Source organism: Pagrus pagrus (genome assembly GCF_965226575.1).
Source record: "Pagrus pagrus genome assembly, chromosome: 21".
In the NCBI taxonomy this organism is placed as follows: domain Eukaryota; kingdom Metazoa; phylum Chordata; class Actinopteri; order Spariformes; family Sparidae; genus Pagrus; species Pagrus pagrus.
In genome coordinates, this window is record NC_140208.1 from 11,839,478 (window position 1) to 11,855,258 (window position 15,781).

At 39.5% G+C, this 15,781-nt stretch overlaps 1 protein-coding gene across 1 annotated transcript in view; it reads left to right on the forward strand.

Annotated features, from left to right (window-relative positions):
* The window catches only part of atrnl1b (attractin-like 1b), a 73,478-nt gene that overhangs the window by 42,281 nt on the left and 15,416 nt on the right, over positions 1-15,781 (forward strand). Inside the window, exons 25-26 of the mRNA XM_084341418.1 lie at positions 4,376-4,437; positions 9,761-9,839. Of these exons, the coding sequence (XP_084197544.1) occupies positions 4,376-4,437; positions 9,761-9,839 (141 nt within the window). The remainder of the gene's footprint in view (positions 1-4,375; positions 4,438-9,760; positions 9,840-15,781) is intronic.

A 15,781-nucleotide genomic window follows, 5' to 3' on the forward strand; every position in this document is an offset into this window, starting at 1 on the left:
AGAAAACACAAAGGGAGCTGATCCTTTCTCTGTTCTGTGTTAAGTCTTTGCTTTCTATTACTCACTGGATATAAAAAATGTGTGGCGTCATCTATGACATCTGACTGATGAACAATCGGTCCTACGTACGTAAATAGAGCAGCCATCTTTGCAGATGCAGAGCTCCATTGTTGCTCAGGGTGAATTCAAGTGCACTTTATTCTAATTACACATTTAATGAGCAATGGTTAGCGTGTATAGGTGCACAGCTGTTTTTTAGCTGGCAACAGCAAAGCACCATTTAACCTTTTCCAGCCCTCTTTGTGAATGGAGGAGATTGAGGCTTTGATGTGGTGAAAGGGGCAAAAATACAGCACTGTGAAGTGCCATTTGCTGTCGGTTATTTGGGGGTTTGCAGGAAAACAACAATTAAGCTTTTGTCAAAAATATTCATGGTTTAGTCCTACAGGCAATACAATTCAAATGGAATACAGGACCGATAGCACTGATGTGAATGAGTCAGTGGTTTCATAGTAAAGAGAACACTGAATTAAAGGGAGACCAAACATTTACTCTTTCACATGTAGGCAGTGCTTTTAGAGCTGTGATTATAACAAACACATCCGGTGTCGCAAACTGTTTTACGCTGTAAATCGAAGCGCTTCAGATTCACACAATTCTGTTTGCTCAAAAATACATTTCAATGCTCAATCACTTCTCCAGTTTTTTACCCTACCCCTTGTTTTCAAGTGCCCTCTTGCCTCTCAGAGCGGAGTTACAATGGGTTGTGGTTGAAATCTCCTGCTATGAAAGGGGACAACCCTTCGAGACCATCACATGCCATCACTTGTCATTGGTGGCGTTTACGTAAACAGGCGCTACCGGACATTTGCCGTCTTTAGCAGCGATTTCTCTTGCGTTAGTTTGGCAATCCTGGTGTTAACACAATGCCATTTGCCATTTTTATGACAGAGATAGTAGAGCATGACCGCTTGCAATTCATTAACATCATGCTATCAATGAAATCAATCAAAAACTCTGCTTCATTACCTGGCCACTAGCGGTGCTTAATAGGTGAACATCAACAACCCATGCTCCTACCCTGCCAGTCAGCACTGACATTACAGGAGCAGTACCAAGTGGTAAGATTGATACACAGTATATGCATACTGTAATGTGAAAGGGGCCGCTCGTGACAAATTCACAAAGAATTATCACCCAACTCATCAATTCCCCTCAGCTCTATGGCGCTGGATAGCATCTCTGTTCGCTCTCACCACTCTCATGGTGTCATTTCTCCCTGCAGCAGGCGCTTGTTTCCAAAAGCTTGCTGCACTCTACCTGCCTAGCTCCAAGCAGCAGGGAGACCCAGTTAGAGACTAACTGGTGGGGCATTTAGCTGCTAAAGGGCCAGATATTCAAAGAGAGTAATTATTGGAATCGCGTTTATCAGGTGGCCAGAAACATGACTCCAGATCTGCTGTGTGTGTAAAAGGCAACTTTTTGCCGACAAATGCACCATATCAACTGAAAAGGTGATAATATCGGGATAGGAAATATAGTCGATAAGATGCGCGTGCCAAGAATATGAGTTATTGCAGGTTTGAGAATGTACATTTATAGACTTTGGCATGGTCTTCACGTTTTATTGTTGTTGAAAAAGATTAAAAGCCATTAAATCTGCAACAACTGTGTTGCTAAAATTGTATAATTATACAAAAAACAGGCACTTTTACAAAAGAAATGTGATGGGTACAATTTCCATTCCTAAAAATATCACACAATTACCCTTGTTTCTAATTAGCCCACTTCCAAGTATTGATTTTTACATTTGTTCTGTCCCTCCCTTTCACAAAGTACATGGACTGACCACGGTGGGGGTAATGATATCTTGGGGGTCAGTCCATCTATGAAGGTGGCCCAGTAATAGTTTTCTATTAGATTTCCTGGCCAACCGTCACTTATTTATTATGGACTGGCCTGAGCTATTACAGCAGATAGCTTCTGTAACAGGATAAGGCCTCTCTTTCCTTGCTTGCCTTTATGATGCAGGGATGAGTGCATAGGGATAAAAGCAGAATTTGAGAATGCACTCGTGATAGTTAAGGAAGGTCGTGAGGTAAGATTTTTCTGTGACATCAGTATAATTGTTACCTAAGAGACTGTTCAATGGAATAAAAGGGCAGGTATAATGGAAGTACATTCTTAAATGATGAGATTGATTGGCCGAGATTGACAAATTGAAATCAAATTAACCCCGAACGTATTGCTTTGACCTCATATTATGTGAAGAGCAGGGTTGTGAGGACTGAATAGAACTGTCCCAGTTACTAAAAAAGCCAGCAAAATGTGTAATGTGTGCTTTTGAGTCATGTTAGCCATGTCAGAGAGCATCTCATTTCAGATCAGTGATTCTCATGTTCTACTTAGAAAGGCTGAAAAAGTCAAAGGTGGGAGAAGTTTGCGAGAGAGACGAAGTTGACAAAGTTAAAATGCACTTGCTGCTGTCTGTAGTTTATCATTTTAGATGAATGAGAAATGGGAAAGCAGGATGTTTTTCCTTTCACACCTGCAATAGTAAACCAGTGCATCTGCTCTTTTTGAATTCTCCACTACCTTTTCCCAGTCTTTAGCTTTGGCAATAAGACAAGAGCACCATCTGTCAGTGATGGTATCAGCAAAATAAGTACCTTTTAAGAGTTCTGCCTCATCATCATTCAAAGGATCGGACATGATGCAAGTAATCCACCTCTAAAAGCACAATTTGTGCCCTATTACCAAACCCTACGTGCTGTCAACCAGAAGGAGCTCGATACGGCTGAAGATGACGTGTTTGTAAATGTTTCCCGGAGAAAAAGCCTTCAAAGCATCTAGGGTAGAGATTGACGTGTCCCTATGATGTGGCCTATCAGATGTGAATTAGCTGCTGGCGCTGTGTGTAATTCCTCTTTTAATGAAGGTAAAACATGTTTATGAGCCGTTATTCACAGGCCATGCTGCTGACATAAGAAGAAAGTTTAGAATTTAATGGTAATATTAAGTAGTCCAGTGAGTAATGCAGAAACAAAATGATTTTGAAAAGTCTAAATAAGTTAGTATTTGTTCATCTCTGGCTTCAAGTCAATAAAGCAGAGCTTGATGTTGGCCCAGAATTCATCAGATTAGAAATATTTGACTCAACTTCTAAAAGTATCAGTAGATGAATTATTTCAGATGTTGTGAAACATTCATTGCAACCAATTATTTTTTTAGAGGTTACAGATTGTCTTCAAACAAAAAGCTTGCTGCTCTGTTTTTGTTTTGTTCCACTAAATTCATGTGCTTCATAAAAAAAAAAGCCTTGTTCTAGGGCTTTGTGAAACAGTTTGAAACTTTCAAAACATCGACATTCAAATTCTACATTACAAGTCTAATGCTGCACAGTTTTTTATATAGATATATAATATATAATATATAGCCCTGATCACGGTGACATCATGCCAGCAGTCACAGCAGGCAGTTGATTTTATTTTATTTAGGTTGTCATTTCCAGCCGGTTAACTGTAACCTTTAACGATGTAGAGTAAAACACAGTGGTCTGACCCATCTGACCTTTCTGTGCTTATTTCATGTACTTTATTGCTTTGTCTTTGGCCCATCAGGAACATTAGATTCTGTCTATTCATTCTGTTTAAACCTGGTATATCTGCATACTTGCAGCTAAAGATTAGGCTTCACTAACACGAGTACTATACTCTTTGTAGAATTAGATTCCACTGGTGGCTGCCCGGGATTGTTTCTCACTCGCGTGATCCATAGCGTTGTCCAAAAGTCTAAATTTATTGAAAAAGGATCAAATTCACAGCATGTTTTTATGTAACACAATATTCTACTTGATACATATTTGTTGCCGTTCAGCCTTTCAATAACAATATTTATATCACTGTGGTCGAAGGAGGGTTTTCTCTCTCAGGAACAGCACCATGAATTACATTTGTATAACCACAATAACAAAAAATACATTTTGACTCTAACACTGTTATTGTGAATTACTTACTGTAATTGTTACATTGCAGATGATCATAGTATGTATTTGGATTTGCTCCGCACTCCATCATGAAGTCATCCCTTCAATAACAATGACGAGTGTAGAAAAGACTAACACATTAAATCTGATGAGTTGAGGATTTTCTTCAGCTGTTTTTTCTTTTTCTATTTTTTTTTTATTATAATTTTTCTATTTAGGGTGATGATGTCATAAAATATGACGACATACATTCAAAGCCTTTGTTCGAACACCTCAGTAGAAGCTTCAAATGTAAAAACATGACGTGCAGACTTTAAAATAATGTACATTTAGAGTAGTTTTTCATATTTCTGACATGGTGTTTCTATGTCTCTTCTTTTTCTCTAACAGATTGCCTTCTCCCAACACAACAGTATCATGGACCTCGTCCAGTTCTTTGTGACATTTTTCAGGTAAGTAAGTCAAATATTTATAGGACTAAAATATACACAGTCTGTCTTTTGTTTTAGCTGTTCTAAGTGTTCTGCAGTTAAAAGCATTATCCAGAATTCGACCCACCTCCTCCCGCTCTCTCGGGACTTACTGAGTTACTTGAGCCTGTTGGACCGGTCCTTTTTCAACCGGGTACATGTAAATGCTTCTTGTGTCTTCAAGGCAGGGATTTTACTTTTCCAAGTGGCAAATGAACCGGCGAACCATTTGAATAGGTGCATATTGCTGTGCAAGTGCAGTCTAAAGAGAAGGCAGGGGCGATCAAGATACGAGGGCTCTTAATGATTTTTCATCCTGAGAGCTGCGATGGAAATCTCTCCTCATTGAAATGTTTAAAATGAGTCAATTGAGTTCTCTGAAAAGCACAGCAAAGCCTGAATATATTGAGAGGATGTGAGTGTAATTGGAAAATTGATGCTTGAAGTTAGATCGTGGCGTTTCAAAAGATCAGCGTTGCATCTCTAACACAGTGTCACAGGTTATAGGCTAAATCTTATGCTTGTGAAATTTAAAGACCCACCCTTTATCATAACTTAACTCACAAATGACCTGTGAGTTAGCTATAAAATATTTAGCATCGTGATAAATGTTTAGGAGCCATGACAATAAATTGCTGTCCCTGCAAAAAGCTTTAAAGTAAATGATGCTGTGTTTGGATGCACATGGTTGTAATGATATACTTAAAGACCTCCAGCTAGGGGAAGCCAAAGTGAATTGTTAGATTTGGAGTAGAGGCACATAAACAAATCAGCGGGAGAGCAGTAATCATGAATTATTCTCACTTAAAATCACTGACATGAGCTGCCACACTGCACATTCTGTGTATAGGCGTGTTCATTTTAATCCAGGTCATGCTACCCAATGCAGCTGATGGACCAACACATTATCTGTGTAGCTGTCAAGGTGGGAATAGAAGACAGTCTTCGCCCGAGGCACCTGCCCATCACTGCCCAGTCCACAATAACTTTTTTCCCCCGAAAAAGCTGTCACACAATTGGTTATCTTCTGCCTACATCCGATCAAATTACAGTTAAATAGCCAAATTCAGGAATGCTTGGAAGGAAAGGGGAGAAGGACAGAGTATATTTTATCTAAAATGTGTCTGACAGCAGCTTGCATCATTCGCACAGGAAACCATTTAAATAGGGTCACAGAACGGACTCATGGAAAAGTTTTGAGCACTTCTGGAACGGGATATTTAGATAAAGTTTGTGATGTTTATTTAGAGCTGATGTTTAACTTTTTCCAAAAATACTGTTATATTAACTTGTACATTTTTTTCTTTTCAATTCGGAAGTCATTTGATTGGCTGTATCTATGCATCTCTGTCTATTTCAAAGCTTTAAGTCCTTAAAAGATAGTTTGTTCCTCCCCTAGTGGTGGAAGATGATTGTCTGATCACTACCACATGTGTTACTAGTGTGTGGCCCACATCATGTATCAGTGTCTTAGTGTGGCAGACGATCTTGAAGAAGAACTGAGGGCTGAAATGTCATCCGATTATAAAGAGAAATGCTTATGGAGCCGGAGTGCATGACACTTTTTTCTACTTAACAGTTTTGGAACAGAAGCCGTCTTTTCTGACGGTGCAATATGTAGCAATTTTAGTTTATGTTACAATTACTATTATTAACAGTAACAGTTCTGACCACACATCATAAAAAGTCCATGTATTGTGTCAGAGATATGTACTGAATGCATGCCGACCAGCTAGCCCGAACCACTTTGTGCCTCAGGAGGTGATAGTCCAGTAAAGTAAAAAAACACCAACACTCCCTCGGTGTTGTGAGTTCCCAGTCCGGGCAGACTCGGCTAGGAGCACTAGCTGAGCTAACTAGCTAATGAGTATGAATGAATTTGACGTGGCCAATTCTTAAGTGCACCCTTTTAAAATGAACAAATTCTTCTTAAATTTACTTGTTACTATATTTAATTCTTGTTCTGGTTTGTGATTTCTAAATCCAATAGAAATCAACCGCAGCATTCACAAAGCACATAGCCTGTTTACTACCCAGGTTTGTGTATCTCTTTCCATTAGTATGCAGCATATTCGTTGCTGCCTTTGTTTTTTTTCCATCGGCATGTAGGTTATACGAATTCTTCCGAGTCTTTTCTGCATCCTTGGTGTCCAGTTCTTCACTGACCCATAAACTCAGGAAAAAGTGAAAAGGCCCTGATGCAGTCGCAAGCCGTTGTATGTGTGTGTGCGTGCAAGTGTTGCGGAGGTTTGAAGGGGATGAACCTGCGGGAAACATAATCAGCCTGATGACAAAATGTCAAATCACCCCACAGGGTTTCCAGACCTCCTTGTATGAGAGATAGAGGGTGAAGGGATGACGGCATGACTGGGAACGGGCTCTGTTTTCTCCTCTGAGTTTATTCAAATATCGGCGCACCTTTTTCACTTCAAGCCTTTCAGACACCGAGTATATTTTCCTCATTTGCCTTTTTCATCTGAGTGACTTCATAAACGATATTTACTTGCACATTACTGCCTAAAAAGTTGTAATCTAATTAGAGTCAGATTGTTTTCTGTGTTCTGATTAGATGCTGTTGAAACTCTCTAAAAGGTTGCTGCACTATACTTGCATTGGAACCCCAGGATCTAATTTATACTAATTAACAAAATTGGCATTATTCCAGTCACATCCATTTGTGTGTGCTTGTATACTGTTATGCAAGTGTGTACACATGCACATTGGTGTTGCTAAGTCAGTCATTTCACCTGCTTTCATGCACAAGTCTAAAAACTTTAAAGATGTTTAAGATTTCTTCATAATTTTCTTTATTTTTTAAAGCTCCAATATTGTAGAGAGTGAGAGTTCCTGTCATTTTTTATTTTAAAGCGGATATAGGTGCCATATAAATTGCTGTGACGGTATCAAAACGCTCAATCCACAGAAATGCACACAGCCCGTATTCAAAAACTGTGCCTTTAAATGAGCAGTGAGGACTTTTGTAAGGTTGTGATGTCACAACTGTACAGTCACAGCCCTCTGCCACACCCACAGCATGACCATGGTTTTGCAAAATCACAGACAGAGCAAGGGTGGAATCATGGTGGGCGGTGCCTGCTCAGGCCTCCGATAGCTGACCAATCAGCGCAGACTGGGCTTGTTAGGGGGGCGGGCCTTAAAGAGACAGGCACTTAAACGGAGCATTAAGACAACGCGTGAATAGAGGTGCCGCAGCAATGGACCGCATTAGAAAAATGTGTGTTTTTGTAACATTTAGAAACATTTTCTAGTAGGCACCCAAAATAAAAATATGAACCTCAAAATGAGCACAATATGGGGTATTAAGAAGTAGTTGTGATATTGAGCTTTGTAAGGATGTTATTTACAAAGCTTTTTGGATCGTGTTTTTCCCGTTTTAGCAGCCAAAAAAGCCTGTACAGCAGTTATAGATATTATTGATTGTTTTCCCTTGCGGTAACTGTATCCTTTTGGTCACAGAAAAGAGCATGTAATTAAAAGACAGCAGTGTTGAGTTCAGTGTCCTCTACGTCAAAGGCCAGTTTTCTCATGTTACACATTGTGTGACATTATCACAATCATGGTGGTATAAAGATTAGAAAAATAGGAAGTTCACACCTGTCCTTATCTACATCTACACGTCATCCTATCCATTACCCATAAGCACTTGTAAGTAAACTTTGCATCTTTGTGTAAAGAATTTTACATTTGTCCTTCAACACCTCGAAGAGTCAGAGCATGAATGATTGCAGAGCTCCTTTTAATAATGGCAGAAGGTACAGTGATGTGGATTTAAGCTTCTTTACTGTCAAAAAAATTGACGATGAAAGCCAAACATCTGTCTAGGGATTTTTGTCACTTCAGCCACATGAAAATGTCATTGAAGCCCACACAACACTCTCCCCCCATTCACTGTTATCTTCAAAGGTGTCTAAGATGGTGCGAATACTTCTAAAAGAATGAAAGGGTTCCCAGCATGTGCACCTCTTAAAATAAAATCCTTCCGCGATGACGAGATGTTTGAAGCAAAGAGTTTCCCATCACTCAACACTTTAATCGCGCCTCCCTTCGTTTTCTTGGCTCCGTAGCCTAACTGTATTTGAAAAGCTGTATTTTTTTCAAGTGTTATCACCTTCCTCACAGGCGTTATCGAACTTCTTCAAAGATCCCGGACGATGGATCTGGCAGGTGTGGCAGGCAAAGTGAAAGCCTCGTTTAAATTGCTAACAAATGGGCCCCTGAAATCAGAGCTAGTCATGTGTCTCTGGTGAAATGTGCTTATTGGACCAGACTGCCCGCTTTAGAAATGTGGCATGTCCCTAAAGACGAGGGCTCATTGGTCATATTACAGTATGTGTTTCAAATCCGAATGTGATTGTCTTTGTTCCTGGACATCAGGAACAGGGTCATGTTCCATTCTAAATCAGTGAGGATAGAATAATCAAAGGGAAATGATATAATACTTAATGAATGAGCTATCACTTGTATTTAAATTGGATTGATGCTTAAAGTTTTTTACCTAACTCAAATGCATACTGTAGATATCTAAACCATGAATATATTCCCCTCTTTGGCACTAAAGACCCCCACAGACACATTTTTGTCCCTTTAGCACATAATAATCTTTACATTCTCATCTGTCAGCAGGATAATGAAGTGGAAGCTCTCAATCAGTCATATTTTCCCATTCCAGTAGCTCTCGGACCTTGCTGAATTTCCCTTGACTAATGATTTTACTGCTGGGTTATTAAATGAAGTAATCAGCCAAAATACTCACTCTGCTAAGAAAATGAATGTCCTGCTTCTTCATATCATCTCTTGGTCTTCTTTAAAGTTAGATGGAAACTTTGAATATTTAAAGGTCTCATATTGTAGAAGGCCAAGATTTCCAAGTCTTTCTTTTGGTGCTATGTAAATACTTTGAAAGTATCAAGACAATCCGAAACTGCGCCTTTAAATGAGCTGTCAGGACTTCTGTAACATTGTGATGTCACAACTATACAGTCACCGCCCTCTGCAATGCCTCCCTCATGGGCCGTTTCTATGGCAGCGCTGATACTGACACAGAAAATACAGTGGGCGGTGCCTGCTCAGGTCTCGGAGAGCTGACCAATCAGAGCCGAGGGGTCCTTAAAGACACAGCCGAGGAAATATCGGTAGCTGGTTAACGACTCCATGTGAATATTGGGATACTTGCAACATATTAACATGAAACTCAGCTGTAAGGAACACGTGTGGGTACTTTTTAAACGGCAGCTATTGTTACTTAAAGTCCACTTGTTTGATATTGTTTCCTCTTTCATTTCAGTTGCTTTCTATCACTACTCCTGGTGGCAGCGGTGGTGTGGAAGATCAAACAGACCTGCTGGGCTTCACGACGGAGAGAAGTAAGTCCATAAAAATGCTTTTTACAAATCTGCAAATATCAACGCTCAACATGGTGATGCCCCCCGTTCCTCTGAAACACTTGGACACTTAAGAAAGATTGCACTTTAGCAGTTAAGCCTGTGCAGTTTGGTTTGGTCCAAAAATAATTACAAGTATCAATGCACAATCTGGATATTTTATTAGCCAATACCAATTAGATAAGTGATAACTGGTTAAACTGGCATGGTTGCTTCACAACCTAGGATTGGAAGGTTCTGCATCAGGTGGAAAGTGATTAAAACCAGACTGGACCATCATTGGTGCCCAACTACCGAGCACGAGTGATATCGATGTGGTCAGGTGTTCACCCTGCTGCCATCTGGCAAAAGATGCAGAAGTATCTAGCGAATGAATGTTCTTACTTAATTTGCTTAATCATTAGTTTGTATAGTTTAGTTTTTTTGTGTGTAGCTTAGGGAACTACAATTGGAGCTTTGTTATACAACCTTGTGTTGTATATAAATTGAAAATAAGAAGCTCTCATCTATCCATATTTGAAACTGCTGTTACAGCAAAAACAAAAAAGGCCCTTAAAATGTCTGTTTGTCTTTTCTAGTAGATTAAATCAAAACACATTTTCTTTTATGGAGCATTTTGCCTAAGAATTCAAATGAAATGCTTTGACATAATCTGTCAATTCAGACATGTCAGTGGTATTAAATACTCAATATAAAACAAATGGCTATTATAGAACTGAAAACCTATGGCCGCTGTCGATGCTGTGCTTGTCAATAAAAGCAATTTGGCTTCGTATTATCTGCTTTATTTATGGCTCAATGTATATTGTGCATCCCTAATTGCCAGAGGAGAAACTAATCTTGATAAATGAATCTAAATTACAATGAATAAAAAATAAGAGTCAAGCTACACTATAAAGTTCAGATACAGATTGGCTGTTTTAGCAGTTGGTTTAAATGTTGCTCTGCAGGATGCAGAGAAAACCATCTCTCATAAACAGCAGTATAAAATAAATACTGCTGTTTATCCTGATCTGGATAAACAGCAGTATTTATCCAGAGCAGGATAAATACAGCTGTTTTTCAACAGCAGTATTTATCAGCTGTTGAAAAGCAACAGCTGATGAATACAAGGTGTGCTGGCTGATTGGGCTGATCAATTGGGCTGATGATGTCACAGGCCTAAACTCAATGCATATCGACATCCAGTGCTCTCAGCATTATGACAACAGCTTCAGTTCCTTAGCTTTTAGACAACCGCTCAGACAAGGTCTGTGTCTGCAAATGCTTCTTTAAGAAGTGCAATGTCCATTATTGTGTCAGAAATAATTTTGGTTAAAAGGAAAGATAGTTATTCAGATAATTGTGGATTTAATTTACGTGGACGAGTGGAAAGAGTATGAAGGAAGCGAGTAGAGATACCGTGAGTGACTTAAGGAAAAGGGGATAGAAATGAACCATTAATATTCAGTGTTGGTATGAAGGATGGGATTGAGAAAAGATGTGGATGAAAAGGGGTGAAAGATGAAATGATTGGCAGTAGAAATTAAAAAAGAGGGTAAGAAAGATACCGTGCAGGAAAATTGAGGAAGAGCGCAAATGTATATAAATTCACCTCACTGCCCTTAACCTAAACTGCATGAGCAGGTTGCTGATTTCTGCAGGAGCAGCCATCATTTCCATCTCTTCAGAGTGAATCCTATATTCTCCTGGATGCTGTTTGGTACTCAATAGCGGGAAGTTTAATTTGGTTTGCATCCAGCCTTATGACCTGCAGTCTACTAATAAAGCTCCCACAATTTATTGCCCCTCGGGGATGACATTGATAATCATAGGATCTGAATTTTATATCCTCTAATTGATATATGAAAATAAACAAGAATGATAGCTACCGTGACAGCGAATCATGCCTATCCAAAGAATTAAAGCCAATAAAAATTAATGCAGGCAGATGGGCTCACGTCATTGATATTCTGCTCACTTTTCCTGTCAGCTCTTGGCATTCCTATCATCTGTTTGTTGCTGCCCTTCAGCTGCCATATGAAAATAGATAAATAGATAAATACAAATCTCCATCTTTTAATTCCAGGTGATTGAAAAGTTTTGTCAGAAGAACAAAAAACACTTGAGATGGGCCGAAATATTTTTTTGCAGATGATACACCAGTTCATATCTATGAATAAATTAATAACTCATTTAATATATGTATTTGCTATTAAGTTCACATTCCCTGAAGATCGTCCTTGCCGGTGGTTACCATGTGGTTTCTAGCTCAATTAGTAGCAGGAAATGGTAATTTTTTTGGATCTAGTCCACAATTGCACGTTGCATTCCTCACTGTGCTCATATTTCTGAATCCGAATCTGTCCTAAACCCTAAAAATCAACTGAGTCTCACTCTGTCATCCGCGTTTGTCGGCTGCAAAGGCGAAATTATTGCAGATTTGTTGTGAATTATGCTGAAAACCTGTAGCTACAACCTGACATTTGAAATTTTGCAACTTAAAGAGGGTCAACAGGATTTGAGTATTTATAATTTATTTCAAAATGTATCACCGTCATACTACTAAACAATGCAGAACATGAAGGTTTCTGGTGCATGGCTTTATAAACCTGAGAAAAAATAATGCCTTAAGGTTCCTGATGTGGCATTTCTGCTGCCCTACTTTTAAAGAGAAGCTGTAAAGTAAAGCTGTGTGTTGGTCACCTTTTCCTGAAAGCTGTAACAGCCTAGAGGGTGTTCTTCAGTGCTATTATGGGTACTTAGCTTTGCAAGTAGTCTTTAACTGCTTCTTATGTTGGTGGTTCTTTCATCACATTTCCGTAATAACTAAATGAGTAGAATCATTTGAAGTGATAACTAGTGAAGGTCAGTTTTGCATCCTGTCAGAGAAAATTGGTTGTATGTATTAAAAGGGTTGAAAATGATTTTTAAAGAACTACTTTTAAACCTGAACACCTCAGATTGCAGTCACTGTACGTTTTTAATGTTGTTCCAAGCCCGTTTGCGTCTACTTCCATTTGTACTGATAATTACACATTTAGTACAAAATACTTAATCGTTCAGCTTGTGAATGGGATCCTACAATCATTTGAACAACCTCTAACTTGGGTCTTTTTCTCACTTTTGTTTATTAAGCGTCATTATCAGTGTCTGACAGGTGCAGACATAATCAGTCTTTCCTTTTAAAAACACCTCTTTTGTCTGTACCATCGGCTGCTCAGAGGACAATTATACGAGAATCCATCCGTGTGTCCTAGAAAGGTCAGTCTCTGCTTTGGTGTAGTTTTTCTCAAGTTGGACCGTAAAAATAGTCTCTATTTTAAAGTGGGTGCGATAAAATGATTTAAGAAAGATGGTAACAGTGTTATTCAATCCATTTCTGGTGTGCATCTGGTCAGACAACAATGGATTTGATCATTTATAAATGGACAGTGATTGTTACTGTAGGTCCATAACATGATTGTCATAACATAAGAACACTAGCAGTGTCCAAAAGTTCAGTGTTAAAGGGAATCTTAAAGAAATACACAAAAGTTAATAAAATTTAGACATTTTTTTGTTGGCTTCACATACAAAAAGATGTAGGACAATAATTTCTATGGCAACTCCTTCACTGTGACAAACTTGAACAAATCAAGTTCAACATTAGAAAAGTAAGAAAAAGCCTGAAGAGTGCAATGGGAAGTTGACAGCAGCTCAGTCAGACTCATGTATCTGGATCAATAAATGGATTGGTGGAGAATATTTGCAAATCAAAGTCTGTTTTCAGGTGATTTGGAGTGCTACTGCATATGTGGAAAAAAGCTGTACTAAGTATTGATGGCTCCAGAGGCAGCTGTGTGAAATCTGATAAACTGCCTCCAGGGTCTCTTGAGTCAGTGTCGGTTTGCCAGAGTCTGAAAATGAAAGAAATCTGGCAGTGTGGCGTTAGAAAGAAGTGAGCTCACCAGACCTCTGTAGCCTCCTCCTTTCTCATCTCTACTTGAGGCATTCTGTCACTACAGATGGGAAGTTATAATCACCAGAGTTTCAGTGGAATTGGTCATTACTCTCGTGTTGGGACAAGACCAAGTCTTTGATTCTGCTCCGCCAATCTTGTCCATTGGTGAACTGATTGGCTCTTCATGGAGCATTGTGTCCATTTAATTTGAAGGGGCCTGCGAACAGCCCTTGCGCTTGCGTGGCCTGTACAAATATGGAGCTGAAAGCCATCTAATGCTCACAAGCCGCCATCTGACATAAGGATATGGAAGAAACAATTCTTAATGAGGGTTCTTGAGATAGCAGGGACAATACTGAGGCACTGATCCAGCCAAGTGGCATATGGAAGTGTGGTGCTAATAGAACTTTTGGATGTTTTTTGTTGGCGTTGTGGTGTGAAATCTGTAGAAGTACTTCTGGGTTGTGTTAGATCTAAAAAGCAATGTGTTTATATGAGCCAGTTTCTTTATCCATTTTTTACTAGAAACACATTTGACATGAATATTTGTACATAACCAAGTCGGCACCGTCATTGTGTGATTTTGAAAAGAAGCTGTGAATGGAGGACAAAATAAAACCACTGACAGCCTCTCAGAAACTCGAAGCCAAAAGGTGGTAAATGCGTAATTCCTGGTATTGGCTCAATCCTACAAAGCTGATCTTTCGCCACACTAATGCAGTAATTGGATAAGGGCTTTAATTTTCTGTCAGGAGTTGAAAAGACTGTGTACCAAAGGTGCAGCTGTCGCATTTGAATAATTTTAGTTGCGGATAGGTGACGAGACTTGGATCCTGAGTGGGGGGACAAAGGGATGAGAAGACAACAGCTGTAAATGCCACGGAGGACGACGACGGCTGACCTCTTTGAAGCTACCTGTGGGGGGAAACAGATGGGAGGGGGCGCTGACATTTCACGAGACTGCATCACGGACGTGTTTTCCACACAAACATGTGAATGTATCTAACATGGCACGAGCACACGTCCTCCACACTGACCGTTGTGTAGGGACATGGTGTCTTACTGGCACTCTAAAACAATTATTTAGCCGCAGTTATGTTTAAGCATACCATTAATTAAATCCACCAGTTACTAAATAGCGTCTGTTTATTGAAAGCTATCATCAGCCCATAGAATTTGTCCTGGAACTCTTACTGGTCCAGTGCATCCAGGTGCGTCCTTGCCTGATTCTGTGTTTCTGAACCATAATTAGGACAAAACCCGCTCTGATTTAAAACAGTGGCTGAGTTGATTGGTGGGGAGGGTTGCTTCAGGGACTGGTGAGATATGAAATTTGATCCTGTAAGCCCAGCTTCATTAATATATCATTCATGAGCTTGAAGGCTCATCAGACGCCCAAACATTACACAGCTGTTTATAACTCTGGCTGACAGGATTTTACAAGTCTGGAAAGTTATCATGGCGACAATCATTTTATCGTTGTGGTGAGATCACAAATGTGATTGATGTATGGAGTCGTGGTGTATTCTGGCTGAACTTCACGTCTTGGTCAGACGACCCTTTGGTTTTTTGGGGCTTTTTGTCCTTTGTCTCGGCACCCTTGTTTCATTGGTGGACTAATCTCATTCAAATCGATGAAAGGGCTTCATTTCTTTCATGCCATGCTTAAGTCAGTCTAAATGTGGCCTGACTCTTGTTTCCTGTGCAGAAATCTCAAGTGTCAGTCGCTCAAAAATGATCATAAACAAACTGATTTTGATTAAAGACAGCTCAATTGTCTAATGTGCTGTTGTGACCGCATTAAGACAACTAAAAGGAACACATTACTTACCACATAACTCCTACATGTCCCTTTGAACACTCTGTGTGGTCTCACGTTCTGCTTCTTCCCTTGAAGAGCTCAATCAGCACTCATCGATTGCTATACTAAGATTATCCTACTCTTAAGCCCCTGGTCACCTTGATTGTCCCCTGTTCAGTTTAAAGTTTGCACTCTAAAGTT